General features: G+C 34.8%; 1 protein-coding gene across 4 annotated transcripts in view; it reads left to right on the top strand.

The window, feature by feature from the left end:
• Positions 1–24234, top strand: part of LOC138172126 (DNA polymerase iota-like) — a 28311-nt gene extending 4077 nt beyond the window's left edge. For 2 of the 4 annotated variants that reach the window (XM_069101731.1, XM_069101721.1), the window contains exons 3-10: positions 461–625; positions 7303–7455; positions 9172–9408; positions 12617–12795; positions 16712–16803; positions 19598–19728; positions 21610–21812; positions 23108–24234. In XM_069101731.1, the coding sequence (XP_068957832.1) occupies positions 461–625; positions 7303–7455; positions 9172–9408; positions 12617–12795; positions 16712–16803; positions 19598–19728; positions 21610–21812; positions 23108–23929 (1982 nt within the window). In that variant the 3' untranslated portion in view covers positions 23930–24234. Of the gene's footprint in view, positions 1–460; positions 626–6799; positions 6923–7302; positions 7456–9171; positions 9409–12616; positions 12796–16711; positions 16804–19597; positions 19729–21609; positions 21813–23107 lie in introns of those variants that run through there. The other 2 variants (XM_069101750.1, XM_069101741.1) reach the window with 2 other exon arrangements.
• The last annotated feature ends 3231 nt before the right edge of the window (positions 24235–27465 follow it).

Below are 27465 nucleotides of genomic sequence, written 5' to 3'. Positions count from 1 at the left end.
ACGGTGCTGACCTACATAGTAGAAGTTGTTTTTTCACCTTTTCACCCTGTTTTTTCACCAATACCCATGAAATGACATACGGTTCCTGTCCCTCTCTAATTCTTGATAACAGCCACAGAGTTTTAACTGACTCAAGCTCCAATTTTCTCAGAAACATAACACCCAAAGATTGTGATTAGCTAAAGGAGGATTTAGTTTGGAAATTTAATCTAGAGGGTTGTTGGAATATTTTGGTACCTTAAAAACCTTTATGAGTAGTTAATAGCTTGAGATATCAGTGTTTCTGTTTCTTACAACTTTACCAATAAAAAGAAGTAATAGTTCTAAATAGAGCACTTGGAGATTTTTGTTACCAAAATGTTTTGCGTTATAATGTATTATAAAAATGTAATTAAAAAAATTTAACAGGTGATTCCCTTCCATCTTACTGAGTTTTCCTCTAACACTGTTTTCCCCATAGGTGTTCAGCAAAAATATTTGGTTGTGACCTGTAACTATGAAGCCAGGAAGCTTGGAGTTAAAAAACTGATGTCTGTGAGAGATGCAAAAGAAAAGTGTCCACAGCTGGTGTTAGTTAATGGAGAAGATTTGACATGCTATAGAGAAATGTCATACAAGGTTACAGGTACAATTTATAGACAAGGCTGGTTCTCCAAATCACACCCCCCCCCCAATATATATACATATAAGATTACTTAAAGTTAAATCTACATGTTAGAGATACTGCTGACTGGGATTAGTATGATAGGAATTTTGTCAGTGATTTTAAATGAGATTTTCCTTACTGGTGCTTTACAAATATTAGTAGAGCAATGCCAAATAAAACAACTTAAAATAGGAATAATAACTTAAAGCTATATCTTTTGTGTTCTAAATAAAATAAATATGACCTTGTAAACATATATATTTTTTAAATTAACCATAAAGAAATATTATGGGGGTGGCTAGGTAGCACAGCAAGTAAGAGCACTGGCTCCAGTGTTGAGAAGACCTGGAGATCTAATCCCGGGCTCAGACACTTAGCACCCACCCAGAAACACCTGGCCGTGTAACCTTGAGCATGTTACTTAACCCCAATTGCTTAGGGGCGGCCAGGTGGCTCAGCGAGTAAGAGCACCGGCTCCAGTGTCAGAATGACCTGGATCAAATTTGGGCTCAGATACTCAGCACCACACCCAGAAATAACTGGCCGTGTAACCTTGAGCAAGTTACTTAACCCCGATTGCTTAAAACATTCTGCAAATGGTGATTAACTTCACTGATTTTTGAAAACCATTGAAATAAAATAAGTACCTACTTCTGAGTATTTTAAATTTATATTAAATCTAATTTAATGAAGCCAGAACTACTACATAATTAAAATTGAGCTAGCGGTGTTTTAGTGATTGAAGAGAGAAAATGAGAAGCTGAAGGACAAACCAGTTGGTGCAAAAAGCTACCATATTCATGTTTTCATAACATATTTTGAAAAGAAAATATTTTCCTTATATAATGTCTCTACTTCTCATTCTGCTTTTTAAAATTTTTACTTTGAATTAGTAAGTCCAGATCAAAATAAAGCACTTTGTAATTGACAGGATAGACTGAGATAACATTCCTTTCTTGGAGAAAGCAAATCAGTGCTCACTCCTTCTGGGAGTCAGCTTTTTTCCTCCATTTTCCATCTCTTTCTTCTCCCTTCCCCTGAGCTGTTGGCATACCAGGGTAGCTTCATCCATTTAGAGAAGACCTGCACAACCTGCAACTCACCGACCATAAGACATGCCAGGAGGCATGCCAGTAGATCTCTGGCAACCAACGAAAAATGTAGAGTATGTTTTCCTCTACATTTTTCACAGGCTGAAGGTTGTGCAGGCCTACTTTAGAGAGATGGTTTGAAACTAAGTCTCCCATTCCCTGAAAACAGATAAAAGGCAAGATAGTTACTATGTTCAGCTTCTGATACATTCCAAGGTGTTGGGAGCTGTCACTTTGGTGCTGTTTGAGAATGTAAAAGATTTACCATTTCATTCATTCACAAATATTTACTGGAGTCCTACTGCATATGGTAAAGAAACTATTAGGGGAAGTGGGAATTTAGGTGAGTCTGTTCTCTTAAACACAAAATTAAAAAAAAGATATATTCTCTGCTGTTTAGACTTCATTCTTCATGTATAAAATCTTGTTCCTTACTTTGTCATTTATAGATTAACTTTTTTTGTGGTAAAAAGCAAGTGTGTTCAGGCAAAAGGAAAAACTGCCCCCAAAGGTCCTGGGACAGGGACAACTGTATTCAGATGCTACTTTTTGGTAACCACAAATGTCAGGAAACAGCAGACAATGTGGAATTAAGTGAAAGTGAAAAAATAGCTGTCTCTAAACCCATGCATTTTAATTCCACATTCATTCTCAGACCTTTACCCAGACAGCTTTGTATAAAAAAAAAAATACAGGTTAGAAGATTGAAGGATACATTCAGTGGTGTGGTCTTGTTGGAAGAGGTGAGCCTTTTCTTTAAGAAACCCTTTTTCTTATGCCATTGATCTCATCTTTTTTTCTCTCCTTTTGGATTTGGACCCTTACATTATTCTCTGTCTGTCTCACAGCCTTCCTCTCTCTATATCTACTGACTCATTCCTTGCTTCCTGCAAACAAAAAAACAAAAATACTTTGCAAAGTTTAAAGTGACATAGAAACCTTAGTTATCATTCTTATCCTTAAAAAACAAAACAAAAACAGTAACAAAAAAAACCTTTCACTTGATTCTATTATTGCCCTGTATCTCTCCTAACTTTCCTGATTTCTTCAAGGTACTACTCAAGTCCCATCTTCTACTTGCTAGTATCTTCCCTCTGAAATTACCTTCCATTTATACTGTATATTTCTTATATGTACATAGTTATTTGCATGTCTCCTCCATTAGAATGGAACTCCTTGGGGGCAGAAACTTTATTTTTGCTTTTCTTTGAAGGTTGAACACGGTACCTGACACATATTAGACACTTGATGCTTGTTGACCAATTGATTCCTTAATCACCAAACTCTTATCAATATATAATCACTCAAGCAAAAGTTATCATAAAGAAACTTGAATGATGTAAAGCAGATTGCCCAGTTAGATTCTAAAAAAATAAAAGTGAAAAAGATGCTTATTTTTTACAATGGATTCCTGAAAATTAATGTATCCAATGATAAGAACCCTAGATAGAGAATTGTCTCTCCTGTGGATGCTTACAAATGTGAAGGCCTGGGCTGGCTAGGTGGCACAGTGAATAGAGCACCGGCCCTGGAATCAGGAGGACCTGAGTTCAAATCCAGCCTCAGACACTTAATGTTTACTAGCTGTGTGACCTTGGGCAAATCACTTAACCCCAACTGCCCTACCTTCCCCCTCCAAAAAGCAAAAAAAATGTGTACTAAAAAAATGATGCCAGACAAAGCCAATATGTAACATTTTTTCTAGGCCTATAGGGTCACAGAATCACAAAATTTGTGAGTTGGAAGGGACCTCAGTGGCCATCTAGTGCAATCCACACAATGAAAGGAATGTCCACTATAACATACCTAACAAGTGGCCATCCAGCTTTTGCTTGAAGACCTTTGAGGAGAGGAAATCCAGTATCCAAAAGGGTTACTCACACATGAGATACCATAAGACTTTTCCTCCCTTTATAAAGGGTGGGTCATTTTCCTTTAAGGAACTTGTGTGTAGGTCAAGTTGTCTGCTTGTCAGTCCCTTTCTGGAGTCTATAGCTGACACTCTGCACTTTGAGGGGTCACACTCCCTGGACCTACCTCTGTCCTGAGGTGACTGTCTTTCTGCATCCATTGATAGCCATTTCCACTGCTATTAACCATTAGCATCTCTGTAGTCTCTTCTGCCACCAGTCAATTCTGATGCAACCTTTGGATCTCCCAAATTCACAACATCATTGCCTATACATATATATCTTGAAATACTTAACTAAGGTTGAAGAAGAATAAACACAAAGATGTCCATGAGCTCATAGCTGCATGTGTGTAAGGGGAGCATGGCCATCACCCCTTTCCTATCCCTCTCTCAGGACCAATTCAAAGTGGCCCTTAAAGCCATCATGGGAAAAGAATGAGAAAAGTGCTAGTTAGTCCTTTTGTATGCTCGTCCAGCTCAGTAATTTCTGAGTCAAAAGTTCTTTTAGCTCTGCAGCTAATTAGAAGACTCTCATCATGTAGCACCAACCACTGAGTCATCCACATGGCAACTGGGACTGAAACCAGGCAGGAAATAGCTCCATACTTATAGGAATACTGGTCCTCACAGACCAGCCCACCCATGTTATGAGTACATTATAGTGCACAAAATTCTTTTCCTTTCAACAACCCTGTGAGGTACATCATACAAATATTAATTTTAGGAGATTAAAATTTCATACATACATATACATGCACATATATTTAATCACTTTCATTTCTGAATATATCTTCCCATCTACCCAGCAAGCCATCCCTACTAAGAAAGATTTTAAAAGAGTTTAAAAAAAAACATTTTAGTAAAACCAACCAACACATGAACTGTCTTAGAATAGATGTAATATATGTGTGTATATAATGTACATGTATGTGTATGTATGTGTGTATCTATGTCTATATGCACCTATAGTTCCTCACCTCTGCAAATTTTTATTTTGGAGGAGTGCAATTTTTATCATCACAATTAAACAGAAAGGAAACAGGACCCAAAATCAACTGATTTCCCCATGGTAGTACAACTAGTAGTGAACTGAGGTTTTAGCAATTTACAGATTCCTGATTCCCTAAACCAAAAGTCTTGAAACTTGAAAGAAAAAAATCTTAAATGAATATACACCACTTTTTGATTACTTGCAAATGAGCTTCTTTTCTTTGTCTTTCTGTTTCTTCCTCATAATTATGTATATTTATTTAAAATATTTTATTGTTCTTAGTAATGATTGCTAAGAGCATGAAAGGTTAATAATTTAATTTGCAATTATTTATTCTGGGTGGTCACTTCTTTACTGAGTGTTGGATTCTCAAGGATTAATGAAGGTTGCCAAGTATAATGTTGGAGTAGGATATAGATGTTATCTTTTCCCCATATCCTTCCTTCCCCTCCCCATTTCAAAGTGAAATCAGCAGGGGAGATTGTAGAAATCAGTATGGTATTTTTCACTGAAGCAATAATTTACAAAAAGAAATCTTAGTGACTTGAAAGAATTAGAAATACATGAGCACGATTTCCCAATTTTGAGAATGACATACTTAGTAGTGGACTTTAGATTTTTTTTAAATTATCCTTATACCATCTTCATGATGTAGTATCAGGGTGTAGATTATTACCAATGAACTTAGCTTATTAGCTTTGTGATGTGATATAGTCTTGATCTTGGATACAGGAAAATCTGGGTTTAAACCTGCTCTTTGACACTTATTACATCTATTACCCAAAGGAAATCACTTAACCTCTGTGTTTCTCAGGCAATTACCAGGACTTACCTACTAAGTTATAGATAGGTTGTGATCAGTGTTTGGTGGAGAAAGTCTCTGTTGCATTAAGGAAATCATAGATCCTTCAAATATCAGGTATACTTATTGACCTATTTATAACAAAAGTCCTTCTCTGATTAATGTTTTTTATCCTAACTTTATATGTTTTTTATTAGGTTGTGCACCTTGATGTTGTATCTGATTTTAAACTTCTAATGGACTGATTCTCTTTCAGTGATATATCTTCAGTTAAATATATGACAACCATTTTTTAAGTACATTGTAAGTTTTATTTATAAAGACTGGAAGCATCATGAATATTAAGACCTTTTAAAAGTTTAAATTAACTAATACAATGTAAGGGAAAGCTGCACAGGAGATCGTATTTACAAAAGATAAATAAAACAATAGAAAGTAAAGTTTCATTCCAAGATAGGAACAATGAAATATATGAGGTTACCATTTACTAATAAAAATTTAGTAAACATAAACCCACATCTGCCATACCCACAAGTTTCAAAGCAAACAACCATTTTTTTGTTCCTAGTGGTGACTGCAGTGATATTGGAACCCAGTTTTTTGTTCTTATAATATTACTTTTATATCGGATTCTCTGTTTTACAATATAAGTTTGACTCTTAGTAGTCAGAGGTAAACTTTGTAGAGACATGAACCAGCAAAAGAGGGTCATTTTTTGGCAAGAAGTACCTTTAATCTCACCTGACAAACAGAAAAGGTCTCTAGGTGGACTGAAACTGATCCTCATAATCATTAAGTCACAGGGCGGCCAGGTGGCTCAGTGAGTAAGAGCACCGGCCCCAGTGTTGGGATGACCTGGGGATCGAATCCAGGCTCAGATACTTAGCACCACACCCAGAAATAACTGACCATGTAACCTTGAGCAGGTTACTTAACCCCAATTGCTTTAAAAAAAATCAAGTCACTCTTGTTAGCTTTATGAAAGAGGTTTTCCTAGTGTCATCATAGTTGGAATCCATAAAATATAAGAAGTATTTTTAGTATTTTCCTGATGAAGTAGTAATATGAGTAGAAGGAAATAACATTTTAAATTTTTAGATGATTGAACACAAAGAACCTAGGAATTATCCCACTGGTACAGACTAACAGTTTATCTTTCTAATGTCTAGCCGTTTCTAATGTAGAATGACTCAGAGAAAAGTGAAATTCTTGTTTAATGCATTCGATTGTGAAGTCTTATATTAGTATTTATACATTGAGTCCCAAGGGTCAACGAGTTTTCATCTTAATGTATCAGATTTGACAGTTCTTTTGAATTTATCATTTTGATATGCAGTAAAACTTGACTAACTGGAATGCTTGAGTAATGATCTACTTTGTTTACTCGGTTTTGCAGGTTAGCTCAGGGCTAACTAGAAAATCTTTTTCAACTCCTATTGAAAATCTTCTCTAAAATGTATTTATTTACTTGCCTTATTTGGTAAGTAGAACTTAATTTTCCTTTGTTAATGTGGCACCTTCCAGTACCTCAGTCTTATCATTTTAACATAGAAGAGTAGTAGATTGGGTTAAATATGTTCTGACCTCAAAATCTACTCTTGAAATTACATTTATTACTAAATCCTTGAAGTAAACTTTCTTTTATTGGCAGTTTTTAAAATTTCTCAAAGTTAGTTGGTCTTTGCATAACTGAAGTTTTATTACATTTTGAAACTTAACCCCTCTTTTTTTTTTAACAAAATATACATCATGCTGTTCAAATTATTTTAAAATTGTGCAATTAAAACTTAACATGTTATTTTAGACTATTTTAGTTATAACTTCAGTTTATATATGTACTCTAATATTATTTCCCTTTAGAGTTATTGGAAGAATTCAGTCCAGTTGTTGAAAGACTGGGATTTGATGAAAATTTTGTGGATATAACCCAGACAGTTGAGAAGAGACTGAATCAACTGCAGAGTGATGACTATTCGGTAGTGGCTGTCTCTGGTCATGTTTACAATAATCAGTGTGAGTTTTTATTTTCCGGTTTAGTAACCATTGAGAATATTTTGTAGCTTGTTACTTTGTTATACTGAAACTATGCTTTGGGGGCAATATTGCTGTTTGTAGTTGAGGTAATCCACACAGTTAAGAAGCTTTCTAGGTTATTTAATCTCTACATTGCAAGTTGAAAAGCTTTAGCAAATATTACTGATACATGGAATAGTCATTATGACAGCCCTACCACTATTGAGTCTTTTCGATACTGTTTTCAAAAGTTACCTACCCAATTTCAAAAGAATTAACTTTCTAACATCCTTTCCTTCAGGAGAGTTCTTTTTCATTTTCCCTCACTGTATCGTTCCCATACCAGGCCTGACTAAAGGCAGAATTTCAAAGTAGATTAAATTTGTCTTTGGTTTCCTTCTACTTTCCTTTCTGGGACTTTCTCCAGTCTCCTAATCCCCCTCTTCTCTAGATACCTATTCTTTCATGTTTCTTTACGATTGCTCAAAGCCTCACATTTTAACAGTAGTTCATTTCAGCCTGCCTTCCCTGCAGAAAAATGATAGGGATCTTTAAGTATTTGAAGGGCTATCATGTCATTAGACTTTTTTGAGAGTGACCTCAGAAGACAGAATTAAGAGTAAAGGGTAGAAGATGCAAAGTGAATTTGACTCCATATAAGAAAACCAGAGCTATCCAATATGGAGAGGGCCTCAGAAGATGGGTTTGCCATTAGTAAGGGTCTTCACCAAGAACCTGGATCCTTGACATACTTTCCAACTCTGATATTATGTGAAATTTCCCTATGTTCTTGTTAATACATTTATATTACAGTTCCAAATTGTATGTGATTTTTCTGGAAGTAATTTATACCGTTTGTTCATATTGGCTTTGTAGCCAACTAAAAGCCCCACACATTTTACATGTAGACTGGTGCTAAACATCATATTCCCCATCCTGCTTTTAAACCCATGAGCAGGATTTTGCATCTTGTTATTTTAATCATTTTACATCTTAGTTAACTTTTCATCTTAGTTTACCACACCTGAATTGTTGTGATGTTTCTGAATCTTGATACTTGTTTTGTTCTTAGCTTTCTGTCATCTGTAGCTGGTGAATATTAACATATTTTTGAAAGATCAGGGTCAATATTGGATATTGGATAATACTGAATTGATCTTAAAGTGGTAGAATTCACTTGTAAATCCATCTGTTCCCGATGCTTTTTTTCTTAAGTGCATTTATTGTCTGTTCAATTTCTTTTTTTCTTAAATAGGTTTATTTAGATATTGTTTCCTCTTTTATTAACCTAGGCAATTTATATTTTTGTAAGTATTTTTCCATTTTACTAAAATTGTTAAATTTATTGGCATATAGTTGGGCAAAATACCTCCTAATGATTGTTTTATTTTTATCTTCATTAATGGCATATTCAGCCTTTTCATTTTTGATATTAGTGATTTTGTTTTCTTCTCTCTTTTTTAATCATATTAACCAGTGGTTTATCTCAACAATTATTTATTGAATATCCACAGAATATATTAACAATGTTATAGGTGCTTGAAATGAGGTGATAGTATCATTCTTTGGCTTATAACAACACTGTGAGCAACAGAGAAAATAAGACAAAATGTGTGGCAGTATAAGGGGAAAAATATAGATTAAATAAGATAGATGACTTCCCATCTGCCTTCTAGCTCTTTATTTAACATTTAACCATGTATGTTGTTTTTATAGCTGTAAATCTAAATGACGTTTTGCATGTGAGATTACTCATTGGATCTCAGATTGCAGCAGAGATGAGAGAAGCCATATTTAATCAGTTGGGTCTCACAGGCTGTGCTGGAATAGCTTCGAATAAACTATTGTCCAAACTAGTCTCTGGTACCTTTAAACCAAATCAACAAACAGTTTTAATGCCTGAAAGTTGTCAAGATCTCATTGGTAGTTTGGACCACATAAAGCAAATGCCTGGTAAGAAAGATGATTTACTTTGTTTGTATTTTGTTACTTTTTTTTTTCTTTTTGGAGGGCAATTGGGGTTAAGTAACTTGCCCAAGGTTGCACAGCTAGTTTTTTTGTGTGGGTGTTAAGTGTCTGAGGCCGGAACTGAACTCAGTTCTTCCTGACTCCTGGCCGGGGCTTTACTCACTGCGGCACCCAGCTGCCCCCCTCCCCCCATATTTTGTTACTTTTGAATCTTTTTGGAAATTACGTTGTATTCCATGGCTTATATTAGGATTCTTATTCACTTGATCTACTTATTTGAAAAAAAAAATAAGTAAACCCATAGTCAGCTCATATTAAATACATAGGAAATATGATATGGTACAATTTCTAAACTCATTGCTGTGTATACTTTTATATGGTCAGTAAAAGTATTAGTATAAAACTCATTATAAACAAGAAGCATAATGCAATTTGGTTAAATTTAGTCACTTCTAGGCCCCTCTCCATTCCTCCATTCCCTCAGAGAATACAGTATAATGAAGTAGGAGACTATCTTCTCCTAATTCTGTTTTGCTCTGATTTTCTCAGAAGGTTAAATGGTTGAATTGTTCAGAATCAGTTAGTGATAGTGACACCGCATTATGACTGTAATTGCACCACATTTATGTAGCATTGTTGAGAGTGAGGTTAAAAGATTTTTTTCATGAAAATCTATCATTCTAATAAACACTTCTCTACCCTCGTAATTTAAACTTTTCTTAGTTTTTTCCACAGGATAAGTATCAAATGAGATAATATTTGTAAAGTATTTATAGCACAGTGACTGGCACATAGTAGGTATTGTGTAAACACTTATTCCTTTCCTCTGTTCCCCTTCCCCATTTTCATTATGAGAATTATCAGAATATAGTGATATCCTTAGGGCTTATTAAAATGGTGTAGAGGACTCTTTGCTCCCAAACTAAATGGCCACGTCCTGCTACAGTTTTTTCAATTCTTGGACCTGCTTTTTACATTTTTTGTGTCTTTTGTTATTGTTGACTGCTCACTTGCTACCCCTGATTACTTTCAGCTTGTGTATCCTCAGCAACTTTCCTTTCTAATTCAATAGTTCTGACTGCCATGGGTTGATAAAACAAATAAAACTTTACTAAAATTTTACTTAAAATAAGGTTAAAATTCTAAATAAAGGCAGAAAGTGTTTTTCTTGAAGTAAAATGAATAAGCTTCAGAGTTTCAACTCAGTGGTATTTATTTTGTTTACTCTAAGGACTTTTGTATTTATATCCTGGAACTTATTTGTTTTCTAGCTATTTTGTTGTTGTTCAGTCATTTTCAGTCATGTCTAGCTCTTCATGACCCCATTTGGGATTTCCTTGGCAAAGATACTGGAGTGGTTTGCTGTTTCCTTCTCTAGCTCATTTTACAGATGAGGAACTGAGCAAATAGGATTAAGTGACTTGTCTGAGGCCAGATTTGAACTCAGGAAGAAGAATCTTCCTGAGTCCAAGCCCAGAACTCAATCAACTGCACCTTCTAGCTTCCCTCTAGATATTTAAGACTACCAAATACATGACCATAGCATCATAGAGTTAGAATGGGAAGGGACCTCAGGGATCATCTCCTGTAGTGGTTGTCAAAATGTGGTCCCAAGACCCTGGGGTCCATGAGGGCAAAACTATTTTCATAATCAGAATACTAATGTTATTTTTCTATTAAAACATCCCTCCCTTTTCCATCTACATATCTTTGTGAGGCTGGAGTTTTTGTTTTGTTTTGTTTTTTTTTGCTTTTTTTTGGAGGGCAGTTGGGGTTAAGTGAGTTGCCCAAAGTCACACAGCTGGTAAGTGTGTCAAGTGTCTGAGGCTGGTTTTGAACTCAGGTCCTCCTGACTCCAGGGCTGGTGCTCTATTCACTGCATCACCTAGCTGTCCCAAGGCTGTAGATTTTTAAATATACTTCAACCAGAGCATCATTTTTTCACAGATTACAGGTGCAGATAAGAAAATCCGAATTTCTTCTAAGTCATAGAAAAATATGCAAAACAATTCCATTCTTCTCATTAATTTTTTGTTTTGAAAAATACGATTATTTTCACAAAAACATGCTATTTATGTTTGCATGAAGGTTTATTATTTTAAGTAAATTAATAAGTATTTTTTAAATGATCTGTTTTAATATCTAATATGGTAAATATTGCTGCATACAAAACACATAAACAAAAGCTCTTTGAGGTCCTGAGTAATTTTTAAGAGTGTAAAGGGCTCCTGAGATTAAAAAAAAATTGAGAATCCCTGATACAATGCAACCTCCTCATTTAAAATAAGGAAATTAAGACCCATAGAAGGGAAGGACAACTAGCTAACTAAGTGACAGGGCTGGAATTCAATACCAGGTGTTTTCATTACAAATCCAGTGTTCTTTTCCATTGCACCATGTTGGTTTCCAAGGCTTCTAGATAAGTGAGGTATTATGGACTTAATAATTATAATGGATAAATACATATCATTCTTTTCCATTTGAAAGCCAGCATGGTGTAGCAGAATGAGTGATTGATTTGGAAATATGGGATTGTACCCTGCTTCTAGCACTCACACTATGATTCCAGGTATGTCACCTAAACTGAGAGCCTTTTATTGCATCCGTAAAATGGTTAATAAATATATTTGGTGCCTCCCAGGGTTATTTTGAAAATCATATGAGATACTGAATAAATTCCCTTTTTTTAAACTTGAGTTTTTATCTGTATTATTTTAGCATCAGATATCCTAATTAAATTTTCCATTGAAAAATAGAGGGAAAAAAAAGAGGCAACTGATGGTCCAGTGGATAGAGCACTGGACCTGTAGTTAAGAAGACCTGAGTTCAAATCTAGCCTCAGAATACTTTCTAGATGTGTGACTCTGGGCAACTTACATGACCTCTGATTGCCTGACAAAAGGATCCACTGGATCCATTGGAGAAGGAAATGGCAAATCCCTGTAGTATCTTTGTCAAGAAAGCCCCATGGACCACAGGGTCATGATTGAACAACAACAAATTTGAAAAATACCTGTGAATTGCTGACATCTTCAGTGTTATTTAAAATAAGATGAAAGTTTCATTTCATTTAACAAACATTAAAAAACAACAATTATGATAGCACTGTGCTGGGCTGTGGTGAGGAATATATAGTCCCTCTTTTCCTATATGTGAAATATTACATTACTTTTATCTTTTTCTTATTACCTAGGTATTGGCTATAAAACTACGAAACGCCTTGAATCATTGGGTATCAGTAGTGTCCATGATCTCCAAACCTTTTCACCTGAAGTACTAGAGAAAGAACTAGGAATTTCAGTTGCTCAGCGTATACAGAAGCTCAGCTTTGGAGAAGACAACTCACCTGTGACTCCCTCAGGGCCACCTCAGGTGAATGTTTCATGTGAAGTTCTGTGTAACTTTTCAGAATGGAAAACAGTTTTGAATATTATGTTTATAGTAAATTAAAATTTTAAGATTTTTGGTGTGTCACAACTAAACTTTTCTAATTTGATTGGTTAACCCTGGGGTGGGAAATCTGCAGCCTTAAGGACACATGAATCCAAATTTAGTTAAAAGGCTGCACTTAAGAATTTAGGTCACAGTTTCCCCACCCATGGGTCAACCAAACAATCCTTTCTTCATAAAAATACAATTTGTTGCATTTGATGAGTAGTTTGAATAAAATGCAGCTAGTTTTCATGTGTACAAAAGACAAAATTTAAATTTAAATTTCTGTTCTTGTAATGTAGCTTTGCTTAATTATACTGTACATTGTAGTATTAAACACAGTATTTTTAAAGTATATAGAATCAATTTTATGAAGACTTAGTGTTTTATAGTAGATATGCTTAGAATATAAGATATTTCTTGGGAAGATGGGAATGATGGCAAAGGGTTATAAGTATTGCTAAAGTGACACATTCATCAAATGAAATAATAATTGTAAAGCATTTAGCATATTGCCTGATACATAGTAAGCACTGTATAAATGTTAGCCATTATTATTATTAGTATACTATAAATATATGTGTAGTTAAATATACCCATTTATTTTAACTTATTCTATTTGATATCATAAAAGGAGATATAAGAGAAATAATTTTTCCTTCAGTCAAATGAATTTCATTGATAGACAAATTAAACAATAATGTTAATATCCTAAAGGAAACTTAAAGAATAAAAAAAGGATGAAAAAGTCTACGTTGACTGAATTGAAAAGGCAAAAATAGCTGGGGGAAAACATGTTGCATGGTATGAAGATTAAATTATTAGCAATGTAATGTGAATGTCAAGAGCATGAACATTTGGGGAAGCTATTACAATTCTTAATCTTTTCAACCACTTGCATGATAAAATCCTTAGGTAAATTCCTTTTTTGAGTGTTGCTTACCTGGTTTTAATTCATGCTTTGTTTTTTAATATTTAAACATTCTTCAATTATTTATCTTCTGTTGTGTGGAAAGCTTTATTCAGTGTTAATTAACTACACATCACATTCTCTAAAGTGCTGTTCCAAACCAATTTTACTCTCTTCAAGTCTATAACCCACTCCTGACTTCTGTCTACACTCTGCATATAACCTACTTTACTGAAATGAAGGTCATCTATCTACTTTGAAATTCCTTGACTTTCCTCATATTCTCTTCCTTCCCTCCTGTTTCAGAGTAACCTTCTTTCCCACAGTCTACTTCTTTCCCTTTTCCCCAGTTCATTTCCTTCATCATCCATTTCATTTTGAGTTTCTTTTATCCACTGACTCTATATTTTTTTTACCTATAAACATACTTAGGTTTGCCCCTCCTTTTTTCTTCGTGCTGATGACACTTACTGTATTATATTTCCTTGTCCTTTGGCTTGCAGACTTCTTGAAGAACACTCTATGCATCCCTCCAGTGCCTTTCACACATGATGATCAGTTACTAGCTCCTCCACTCATTGGAACTGCTTCATTTCCCACTACTCTACAGAAACTTTTTATGTTACTGTTAACCTCCAAATTGCCCAACCCAGTGACAATTCTCATTTGTTATCCTTTGCCTCACTCTTGCATTTACCAATATTCACAACCCTTTTTGTCCTCTCCTTCTACAGCTGCTTCTGGAGTAACTCCAAGAAGTCTTTGTTGACTCTTTTTCTCCTCATGCCTTATCTTTTCCCAGGATTTTTTGCTTAGTCTATTTCTTTTCTCTTTCTCTTGGTGATCTCATTGACTCTTGGGGCTGTAGTAACATTAAAGCCAATGAATGACTCCCAGATCTCTATCTTCAGCTCAACCTCTGGACCTCAGTTTCCACCTTTGTGTTTAAATTCAACATGTCCAGCATGACACTCATAGCATTGGAAAGGACCCTTGAAGGTTATCTCGCTCATTGCCTACTCATTGTATAAGTTCTGGTTAAAACTGATTATCTTCATCTCAAAATCTGTTCTTCTTCTTGACTTCTGTATTTCTGTTAATGGAATTGCCATTCTTCTAGGCACTCTCAGTGCCAGTTTTTATTTGTGCATCTTTCTCTCCTTTACCTTCCATGTCCTTTTGATTAAACTTAGTTAAACATCTTCTAAGTACCTGGTATCTGCAAGGCATTGGGCATACAAAGATAAAACAAGACAATTGCTGATTTCAAGGAGCTTATGTTCTACTAGTTGTGACTGAAGAGCTTCTAGCACTGGAGTAGCTCTTGAGGCCATCTTTGTTTGCCATCACTACATTCCAGATCACCTTGCCTGGTCTATTACAAAAGCTGCTAAACTGATCTTCCCATTTATGATTTCTTCCCCATTTAATTCTTCCTATACACTATTTCAGATCAATCTTACTATATAGATGTGATTATATGACTCTGCACAGAGAAGCAACATGGCATAGTGAAAAAAAACAAAAAACGACAACATAGCAGTGTTCTTGGATCTGAGTCCTGTATGCCATTTACTAGCCATTGACTGTATTCATATCATTAACCTTTGAAGAGAGCCCAAGCTTTTAGAGATATAAAATGGATTTGTGTAGTGCCGATGTGATATTTACAGCACCCACAATCACGAGAAAGACCGTGACTATAAAAATTCCCACATGGATCTTGATGATTGCAGAATATAACAAACTCTCTAAATAGAGGAAAACATTTATTTAGACACCAGAAAACCGAATCCCAAAACCAGTAAGCCTATTCCATCATAGTCATGAAGTTAACAAGACATAACAACACAGAGAGCCACAGCATCCTTTTTAGCTTTCCCACAAATCAATACAAAATCAGTATTTACTCACAGACCTCTCAGTCTCCTTGCCTAAGCGTCCTCTCTCTCCCTCCGTCTCTCTAGCTCTGACTCCCAGCTTCCTCTGGCTCTGCTCTGTCCTTCAGCAAACTCCCTCCCACCACAGACTCCATGTGACTACATTCAGCCCATGAGGGGGCAGCGTTTACTTTCAAAGCAGGGAAGGCCTTCAGATTCCCCCCTAGGCATATTAAAGGGCAGAGAAGATCTTCAAGTTCCCATTCCCATTAGAATTTGTACCACTTCTATCACAGGATTATTTTGAGGAAATTGTTTTATGAATTGTAAAGTCTGTTATTACTGCTTAGAGACTTTCAGTGGCCCTCCTTTCCCCATGGGTTACATTCCCGACCTTATTACCTGGCACTCAAGTCCCTCCACAGAATGGCTTGAACCTATCTTTCTGGTCTTATCCTACTCACTTTCTGGTAATCTATTTTTTTCTATTTCATTTAGTCTCAGCTACTCAGCTGTTTATGTTTATACCTTGTCCCCCCTGCTAGATTTTAAACTCCTTGGGTCATGGGACACATATTTTATTGCTTTCAATCTCTGTTGTACTCTGCTTTCTGTTTAATAAGTATTTATTAAGTATTTTTTGAATCAGGTTTTCTTAATTCACAGCAGCCCTGGTATAAGGTGAGACAGGAAGGCTGTCATCACCTTTATTTTATTGAAATTGAAACAGAGCTTTCCTGAAGTCACAGTAGGGTTGGAGCTGGTAAGGACACTAACTCGGTTAAAAAGACAGTGTTAAAAATATAACTAAACCTAAGGAATTAATAAAACATAGTAAATAGTAATATATACATACATACATATACACACACATATGTTAGTGCCCTTATTTAGAAACATAGAAGCCTAGATTTAGAGCTGGAAGATAACTTATAGACAATATAGATAGCTCCCTTATTTTACAGATGAAGAAATTACTATTTGGAAATTTGACATACATTCTAAGAGTAGAAATTGTTTATTAGGGTCTGAAATAATCCATTAACATTTGTGTATATTTTGGTAGTCCTTTAGTGAAGAAGATTCCTTTAAAAAGTGCTCATCAGAAGTGGAAGCTAAAAAAAAAATTGAAGAACTACTTGCTAGTCTTTTAAACAGGTGATTTGCCTTCTTGCTGAGTTATCTTATTTGTATTCTATATAATATACATTGAAAGGATAATTGATGTTCTTTTTTATAAGCTGTAGATTAAACTAGAGGCTAACACTTGAGAGATAAATTAAATTTATATTTAAATATATTATATATAAATGTAAAATTTCCATGATGTGCTAACAAGAGTAATGATATGTCCATTTTTATAATTTTTTTTCTTTTTTTTACTTCTGTTGCTTAGAATTTAGTAACTTGGTATCTGACTCTCCTGAAGACTCCCTTATCTGCTATTTGACAATAATTTTTCTGAAACAATTGCTTTGCCTTTCCCTCCCTGAAACTAAAATATCACCATTTGCATTTCCTCCAGCAAAAGGAAAGGGTTACAGTGGGGACCAGGATTTAGGGAAGTTAGGTCATTGAGCCTGCTGTAATCTAGAAGGGTCTTGTTCTAAATCTCTCTTGGAAGAGGTGTATTTATTCTTAGGTTAAAGAGCAATTAAGGAGATGAATATACAGTGCTTTGAAGCTTATTCTTTCAGTTTATAACCCCCTTCCTACCTTTTCTTAGACTGTTAATGTTGTAAGAGTATGATAAAAGAACAAAATGGCTAACTTTGAGTGAATGAGGTTATATGAAAGTTTGACTGGGACTAAGTAAGTATAAAAATATGAATTTATGAGTTGCTTCTGAGACCATAGGCTTGGCAAGTAAATTCAGCCTTCTGACCCATTTACCACCAGATCTACTTCTATACATTCTCTAGAAAATTGTTTCTTTCCCAGCCCAAACCCCCAAATCCCTGATTGGATTTCCTCTATTAGAGGTTTGTAGGGTATAAACCACAGTGGTACTTTCCACCTTTGGATTGAAGGGAGAATCCTAGCAACAAAAAATCCTGTAGGTAAAGGCAGAGAGGCTGTGATTATAATTCAGTTGAAAGTTGAATGAGCTCCAAAAGTTGAATTTCTTTAATTTTCCCCACCACTTGAAGCAAGGTTCTCATCCGCTCAGTATAACCATGCAGCTTAGAGTGCTGTAGTCAGCTGAGGACAGATTAGTATGACCCAGCTCCAGTATTATGACTCGGCCTGTTCCTGGGAAGACTTCTGTGGAATTGGGTCATACAAATCATCATATCCAAATCCAAGGTTATTCTGAACTCCCTGACTTTTATGAACAATTGTGTATGGCAGGGAAACCACAGAAATACAGCTTTCCTATTATCTCCCACTCACAGGACTGGCTGTGACCATTTCCACAGAACTGAGATTGCACATCTTGACCATGTGAAGACTCTTACTATCCACCCATCCAGTGAAGAATTTTATTTTTCATTCTGAACTTTGAACAAAAACTGAATATAACAAGAATTTCCACATTCATTGTGGAACAGAAGGAGAGGATGGTACATGAAAATGCAAATCTCTTTTATGTAAAAAGATCAGCAGATAGTTTCAATTAAAGAAGTATGTTGAAAATTCATAGGTTTCTTTTGCTTTCCCTTAAAAGGGGAAAATCTTAGGATAAATTCCTTAAAATAATGGTAGTTTTTTTTTCTTTTTCAATCCTTCTAAAATCTAATACTTTTTAAAATGCTGAAGTATTTGGTAATGAATATTATATAAATGGCAATTTAAAATCATCTGATATTTCATCTATCTTTTAGGAGCCAGAATAAGTGTTTAGAACAACATGATTTTTTCAGTTCTTTGTGACCTGGATAGTTTAAAATTACTTTTATCCTCCAATATGTAGAAGATTATTTCCTTAATTAGTTTAATCATTATTAGAATATATTTAACTGTAAGATGTTAATTATTGATATGTTCACAGAAAAGAATAAAAATATTGCTATTCTATTATGAGTAGACAAAGTTATACTTATTAGAAAGTTCAATGGAAAAGCAATTAAAGATAAATAGGTGTTTCTTACATACTTCTGAGTGTTCTGTTTAAGTGTCCAGCTAAAAAGCTCAGTTTGAACAATTTTTAAAAGTGGATACTATTCTTATCCATTGTTATTTGCTCATCATCTCTAGAAAACATGTCAAAGAGATTAAAATCTGTATTTTGTAAAGTAGAAAGAAAAAAGTCATGATCAGGATTTTTTCCCCCTCAGGAAGGAGGTGTTCTAATGAAATAATTTTCCAAATAATTGAAATATATCCCTCTGAGTGCCAACACTTTTTTTTTGTTGTTTTGACCATTTTTATTGAAACTCTTTCTAAAAATACATTATACACTTACTTGTCTTCTTGAATAGAGTATAATGAACATAGTTTCATCCTTTATTTATGAATCAGGGTCATTACTAGTATATTCTGTTTCTGCAGCAATGCCCCTAAATGTATATAGGGCTATTTACATAGTGATTAACTGGCCCTAAAATAATACACTTTTTTGTGTATCTGCTTTTAAAACTTTATTTGCTTCCTTCCTTATTAGGTGCTTCCTTCTCTGTCACTTGCCTTAGAGCGCATGCCAGTAGCAGTGCTGCTTGACTGTCTTGCTTCTCGATTGCTGGAGGCTGGGAAAGCAGATAACCAAGCTTGTTAGGATTATTGTGTTTAAATTAAGACTAAAGAGTTTCTGAGTGAGAGCTTGAGGGGCTGTCCTATGAATATGTGAACTTTGTGATAATTATTTTTGTTGCTCTGTAGTCTTTTTAATTTCCTGGTTCTTGATTATGTTGTAGACAGTTGCAGTTCCATAGATAGGAGACTTCCAAATTTAAGTGAGGTGCTACTATGCCTTATTTGGAATTTCCTAAGTACAGTGGTTCCTTATTTTCAGAGTATGCAAAGATGGAAGGAAGCCACATACAATAAGATTAATCATCCGTCGATTTTCATCTGACCGACATTTTAACCGTGAGAGTCGCCAGTGTCCTATCCCATCTCATGTAATTCAGAAGTTAGGGACAGGTATGGATTCATTTTATTGACTTCTTCATTTCTTTCTTGATTATGAATAGACTTTTACATCCATTTAATTTTGCTGTATTGAGAAATTCAGTACAAATTGCCGCTTGAATTTTTTTTTTAAAGCATTTGGGGTTAAGTAACTTGCCCAAGGTTACACAGCCAGTGTTTTTTGTGTGGGTGTTAAGTATCTGAGGCTGGAACTGATCCCGGGTCCTCCAGGCTCCAGGGCCAGCGCCCTTACTCATTGTGCCACCCAACTACTTGAATTTTTAGCAATTAAATATTGAAGAGGAACTGTGTTGCAAGTATGGCCTGTTGCTGTGCCCTTGCAGTGTCACAATTGAACCAGAAACCCACCTTTTCTTTAAATTATACTTAAGAAATATCTTTAAAGATCTATTTGTTAATTTGTTAAGCAAAAGAGTAATTTCCTATATTAAAAGACGAAAAACTAAGGACTTTTTTCCATCCTTTTCTTTCAAGGGCTCCTTTAGTAGTAATTATTTGTTTAACTGATCTTGGTTGTTTCAAGGCTCCAAAAACTGAACCCAAAGCATCAAGTTTTTATAGTAGTATATTTTAGAAGAGAGTTTTGGGCAGAGATCGAGGGGAACCCTGTCATATATGGTCTCCAGATCTAACCTGTGCCAGGGGATAGGAAGACTGTTTTCAAATGTGGAGAACTTTAAACTAACTAAGCAACTTTAAACACTTACTTAAACATTTTTTGGATTCTCTAGAATAAGCCAAATGTTAGAGAAAATACTCTGATGCAAAAAGCACTGGACTTGCAGTCAGGAGATCTGGGTTCAGATCTTACTAGTGAGTAGGCTTCATGACCTTAGACCAGTAACTTCACTGTTCAAAGTCTTATTTTCCTTACTTGAAAAACAGGAATAATAATAAGTGTAATACCTCCCTCTCAGAGATTGTGAAGTTGTGACATGGTTGCAAGGAAAGCAGTTTGTAAGCCTTAAGTCCTATACAAACAGAAATTGTGGTTTTTGTAATAATCAATAATATTATGTATAAAATTATCTAGCAGCTCTTTAGGCCTTTCATATATATGCTCCCTTGAGGCCTTTTTACCTTCCAAGTATCTTAGAAAGACTTAATGATAAGCTTTATTCATTAGGTTCCCTACTGTCATCTTTAGATATAGGCTAGTTTGCTCCCAAGAAGATCAATATAAAGATAGCAATGGTACCAGTAGGGAATGAAGGCAAGGTAAACAGTTGTTACAGGAATGAGGGGATTGTCACTCTTCCCCATCAATAATGATGATAATAGCAGATATTAAAATAACATTTTTGCCATCTTGCAGAATTCTTTGTTTTATGTTGTTAGACTCTCATAACCACCCTGTGAGTCAGACACCACAGGAGTTATTATCATTGTCTTACAGGGAAGGAACCTGAGGTTCTTAAATTGAATAGTGGGGGTTGTATCAGCAGCCCACTTTTCCCTAGAAAATGTCAAGTTAATTATTTTCTCTTTTTTAGATAATGAAACTTAAACACAAGGCATTTAAAAAGGCTTTCCTAATTCAGAGGAGTCAGAATTGCTTATTTTTTGGCATTGCATTGCTTCTAATTTCTGTTATAGTCAATAGCTTTAGCTTGTTCTAAAAGCAGTTAAAAAAATCCTTTTTTTTCCTTTTATTAAACTTGCTGAAGCTCTTGGCAATTTTAGGATTAAATGCTACTTGTAATCCATTTGGCTTTCCATGTTGTGAAATATGCTCAATTATATATATCTTAGGCTTTATTTCCTTGATTTTATCAATGCTTTAATTCTGTCTTATTCATAATTAAGCTCTTGATTCTAACAATTAATGTAAATGCATTTATTTTTGTTACCTTTTTTAAATAATTCATTTAGGAAATTATGATGTTATGACCCCAATGGTTGATATACTTATGAAACTATTTCGAAATATGGTAAACGTGAAGATGCCATTTCACCTTACCCTTCTAAGTGTGTGCTTCTCCAATCTTAAATCACTACCTACCTCTAAGAAAGGATCCATTGAGTTTTATTTAACACCATCATCATCAACTTCACACTCTGGCAAGCGCACTTATGTAAGTGCAGGGTTTGGGGAAATAAACTGAGTTGTTTAGATTGTGTGTCTAATTGGGTCGTGAGAGTCTCCAGCTCTGGTGCTGTGTGCTACTTTCTGTGGGTTAGGTTTGTTTTTTTTTTCATTTATATTCCCAGATGTTACTGTTTTTTTAGAGTATTCCTATGATTTTTACATTAAATATTCATGTAATGTAGAAATGGAATGCTTGTGCCATTCATTAAAACAGCTCAGTGGTTTCTTTTGTTGAGCATATACATTGTATAATATAAACAATAGAGAAACAGGTAATTTTGGAAGTAGGAATAAGTTTACAGATAGTATTGGATATTATGAAATAGGCTTAAAAAGCAAGGCCTTTTTATTTTCATTTCCTTAGAAGCCCATTTAGTATTAGCTAATGACACTCATGTAAAAAGTAAACAATAGTAAAAGCTGGCAAAAGTCATTTAATAAAGTCAAAATTTTTTATATTTGTAGATGACTAAAAAAGTCTGGTTTATCAAACAATATTTATTAATGTGATGAAATTGTGCCAGTTATAAATTTAAGTAGGCACTTAATTTAAAAAATATTAGTGATATAAATAATATCTAGTTGCTTATGTTCTATTATGGTGCTGGAGACAATAAAAAATTCAGTGAGATTATATAGATAATTTTTAAGACAAAATTTTAAAAAAATTTCTTAGCTTTAAGTTATATAGAATATAAATTTTTGAAATTATCTTTATGTATTGACAATAGTGTTTTATAAACACCATAGTAATGGTTTTTCTTCTCTGGTGTTTCTGTTATTCTTTAGTAATTTTTTCAAATAACTGTCCTTATTGCACTCTGCAGGGACTTATCTTTAATGTGACCTTGGACAAATCACTTAATTTCGCTGGGTCTCAGTTTCCTTATCTATAAAATGAAGGGGTTAGACTTAGTGATCTCTAAGGCCCCTTCTAGCTCTAAAATTCTGGTTTCAGCTAGGCATGTTCAGTTTGTAACTCATTAGCCATTTACCTACCTGGGATGATAGATAGATCATGAAGCATAGGGTTAGTGAGTTAATGAACCACATGATGTTAGAACTTGATTGCTGTGGTTTAATCACACTTACTTGAAACTAACTGTAGGTGGTTTTGAAGCCTATTGGGGGAGAAGTGAATGCTCCCAGATTTATATCTAGAATAATGTATTAATTCATGTTTTAACTTGGACAGACGTATCCCAGCATGAACATGGAAGTGTCATGGGCAGTTTATCTATGAGATCATATATTAATATTTTAAAATTTTTTGTGTTCTAGAAAATGAAAGATACTCATATGGAAGAATTTTCGCAAGACAAGGAAATAAACTGGGATTTTCTACCAAGTGGAAGAATTGAAAGCATAAGAACTGGAGAGTCTCCATTAGATACTACAAATTTTACTAAAGAAAAAGAAATTCATGATTTTCCATTTCACTCACTTCCTGAGGGTATAGACCATGAAGTCTTTAAGCAGCTTCCAGTAGATATTCAGGAAGAAATCCTTTCCGGCAAAACTAGAGAAAAAATTCAAGGAAAGGGAAGTTTGAGTTGTCCATTACATGCCTCTAAAGGAGTGTTATCTTTTTTTTCTTCAAAACAAATGCATGACATTGTTTCAAATCCCAGAGATCATTTATCCAGTAGCAAACAGTTAGCCTCTATCTCTACCAGTGAACCAGGTACATCAGGTTTAAGTAGTACTGGTTCCACTTACCTGTTTAGCCGAAGGGATTCTCCTCACTATTTAGACAGTGAGCTGAGAGATGAAAGAATGAGTCAAGGACCTAAAGAATCCCAAGGATTCCATTTCTCAAATACAAACCCAGCTGTGTCTATATTCCATTCTTTCCCAAACTTACAAAGTCAGCAACTCTTTTCCAAAAATCACACTACAGATAGCCATAAGCAGCTTACAGGCTCAGTTTCTCAGCATCTCAATCTTACAGAAAACAAAGAGCAAGAATCTGCAGAGGAGGAAATTAATTTTCCTTCTGGCATTGACACTGCAGTTTTTTTTGAATTACCAGAAGATGTTCAAAAAGAACTTTTGGCTGAGTGGAAAAGAACAGGATCCTCTTTCCAAACTGTACATGATTAAGCATGATGGAAAAAAAAAATCTAAAAATATGCCAAGCAAATAGCAACAACATTATGTTCCCCTGAGTATAACAACAGCTTATTAAGGTGTTTGATATTAAACTGTTTATTAGGTATCCAATAATGTAGAAATCTGACTAATATGAAACATTCCAGATAAAGCAAAAACAGCAGAAGGGAGGTAAACTCTTACATAAAGCATAAAGTGTTCATATCAGAAGTAATAATGTAAAATATTATCTTCCTCTCATTTTTAAAGCTATTTTATATTGAAGATTTTCAATAAAAAGAATATCATGGTCAGCATTAGTACATATTCCATAAATTTGGGAAATGTATGCATGCACATGTAAATTTCAAATATCCATATAATGCTGAGCTATAGGAAGTTAAGGAACAGCAATAAATGTTTCCTTTTTGAAATTTGAAGCAGGGAACCTCAGCTCACTGAGAGGTAGGAAAATATGAAAAGCCTTAGTTTCAGCCAACTTATTAAAAACACAGACTTTGCCTCAAGCAATTAAAATATATTCCATAATGAAAGTTGACAACAAAATATTCAGGTTTTGTGGATGGTAGCAGTCACTGTGTGTTCAAATAGTTCAACTAACTTTTATTGGCTGGGGTGGGAGGGGCAGGTGGGTCCCAAAAGGTGAAAACTCCATAGGAAAAGATTAAAGGTATGCTGGCATTAAGACTTCAGTATTACAAGGTGGAGTTGTCATGAGAACCCTTGTTTTGACCAAGATGGTAAGTAAAGGAGATTTTAGCTTGCCATTTTTTACAGAGGATTATGGGGAATAGATGATATTTCTACAACTTTTGCTGCATATTTGAAGCTGGAACCTCCTTGTCATCAAATATGAGAAAATTATTCTTTTCATCTTAGTTATTATCATCTCCAACGTCCCTTTCCAGGTCAAAAATTGGCAGAAAAAGTACACCCCATGCTTTTGACATAAATGTACCTTTGTAGCCTGTCAAAGTATGCTGGAACACTAGTTAGGAAACTGGTATTTAAGGAAAGGGAGAAGATAACAGAAGAATTGACAAGCATGGCCCATCTTAAGGAATTTACAGTCTATATGGAAATAATCTATAGACATGAAAAAACTTGAGATTGTTTATAAGACAATATGTATACAAGTGAGTACAACAAAGACTAATATCCTTCTTCCATTTAAGAACCCATAACTGTGTTTGGACTCCTTAAAATTTAAGGGGTCAATGATTACCGAGGGCCTTTTCCCTTTATAGACCAAAGGAAAGTTGTGGCACAAATATTTTGACGGCAGCTAAAATGAAATTTATAGCAGGAATGATAAAGGCTTCTCAACATCATGTAATGGTTTGGAGCTCTACTAAGATGTCCTTTATTTAAAACATTTTTTAATTTTCCTAATGCTAAAAGTTCTCTAAGGTTAAACTCATCAGAGGGGCTTGTAGAGCATATAACTTCTCACGTAATTTTCTTTCTGACATTCAAGTAATCTATCACCATGGATGATTTCAGGGTTTAACAACATAGGTCATTTATCTAAAATATATTGACCTAAGCTCTTAGTTGTGGCACAAGTGATAAGTGTAGTATATGAGATTTACTTGACCAGTCAATCATATGTCATGGTGAGTAGAATTAGCTTAAAGATGGCTTTGAAATAGGTATGAAAGAGCACGAGACATGAATAGACCATGACTAGACTTAAGAAACAAGTAATTTTAGTGATGAATATGACTCTCCACTATGATTTTTTAAAAAAAAGGAAGTTAGAAGAACTATGATATCTTGCATTTATACCTTTTTAGACCCTTTTTCTCAGAATTATGATTTTTCAGACTGAGAAGTTTGTCGTGTTCCTGACCAGTTACACTATTCAGCTGTCCTTTTTCAAGGATACTGCTCAAAATGAACTTGTTTCAATTGGGTGCAATAAATTTTAAGCCCTTCTATATAAAAGGCTCTCTGCCAAGCCCTTAAGATACAAAGAGTTTAAAATAATGCTATTGTTGCCCTCAGGGAGCTTGTGTTCTCTGTGGTTAATACCCTTTTTTTCCCAAAATATTCTTGAAGAGACACATCTGGTCAAAGAGGCGACGTGGTAGTTTGGAAAGAGCATTAAATTTTGTGTCCAAATATATATATATATATATATATATATGTCTACTGCATACTTGTCACTGAGTAATTTCATACCAATCACAACCTCTCTGGGCTATGATTTTCTCATCTCTGAAATGGGAAATTTGGAGTAGGTGATTTTTAAGGTTCCTTCCAGATCTAAATCTCATGAGTGCTTTGAGTCCAGGAAAGACAATAATAGCAAAAAAACAAAACAAAAACAACTTTGTAAGGTCCTTTCTTTTTTACAACCTGTAACAAAGTTATTACAAATTTTTTGCAAATTTTAAAAACTGGTATAGCGAAGTAAAGTCACTCACCTAGAGTCCCACAGCTAGTGAGTGCCAAAGCTAAGATTCAAACACAAGTATTCTGTTAAGATCAGTATTTTTTTCACAGTACCACATTAAGTCAATGACCTCAATGGTTTTGTAATTCACCAATGTTGTAGATGTTAAGGTGTAAGTAGTGGCAAAGTCAGGAGGTATAGGTATAGTGATCTTACGTTTTAGCTTATAAAGCGAATTCAATAATGCAAACTGTTTTTTTACATGGTTTACAATTACTTTATTTTTTTTTAATTAATTTGTTTCCTTTTAGTTTACAGGATTCAATTCCACAATTCCTTGAGTTTCACATTTTGTCTCCCTCACTCCCCTTCCCCCTATGGCGGCTTATAGTCAAGTATAGGATCTGTTAGTCAGGTTATAAGGACAGATTATACCAGCTGGAATGTAAGATGGTAAAGAGGGCATAAAACCAAATAAGAGAAAGAAAAAGATCAGGTATTTTGCTTCCACCTGGATATAAACTTAGTTCTTTCTCTGGATGCACATATTTCTCTCCATCATGAGTCTTTTGGGATTGACTTATATCACTGCATTGCTGAGAAGAGGCCAGTCTATCAAAGTTGATCATCACACATACGTTGTGTCTGTAATTGTGTACAGATTTCTCCTGGTTCTACCTCACTCAGCATCAGTTCGTATAAGCCTCTCCAGGTAAATATGAAGTCCGTCTGCTCCTCGTTTCTTATAGCGCAATAGTATTCCATAACACGAATATACCACAACTTGTTCAGCCATTCCCCGATTGATGGGAATGCAAACTCTTTTAACTTTTTTTTTTTTTAACAGATCATGGAGGGGAAAGCATTGGTTCAGATGGCCCTCTTGTATATACACAGGCATCAAATTTCAGTTTTAGAGCATGGCAGTAGCCATATTTAGGAAACACATCATTGGGTACACCTTCGTTTTGAAAGGCTTCTCTTAATTTTAGTGGAGAGCATGGAGGACCCAAGGAGATGCATCAGTTACATAGAACAAAAAGTAGAAGTCTAGGGAGAGCAGTAGTCCATGTCATGTTTATCTGACCAGGTTGGGTCCTATGGCATTTGCAGTGAGCTTAACATCTCT

Source organism: Petaurus breviceps, unplaced genomic scaffold (assembly GCF_028583685.1).
Source record: "Petaurus breviceps papuanus isolate PSGF00001 unplaced genomic scaffold, PetGlider_PUasm1.0 128, whole genome shotgun sequence".
Classification (NCBI taxonomy): Eukaryota; Metazoa; Chordata; class Mammalia; order Diprotodontia; family Petauridae; genus Petaurus; species Petaurus breviceps.
Note: the sequence above shows the minus strand (reverse complement) of the source record. Positions and strands in the feature narration are given on the sequence as shown.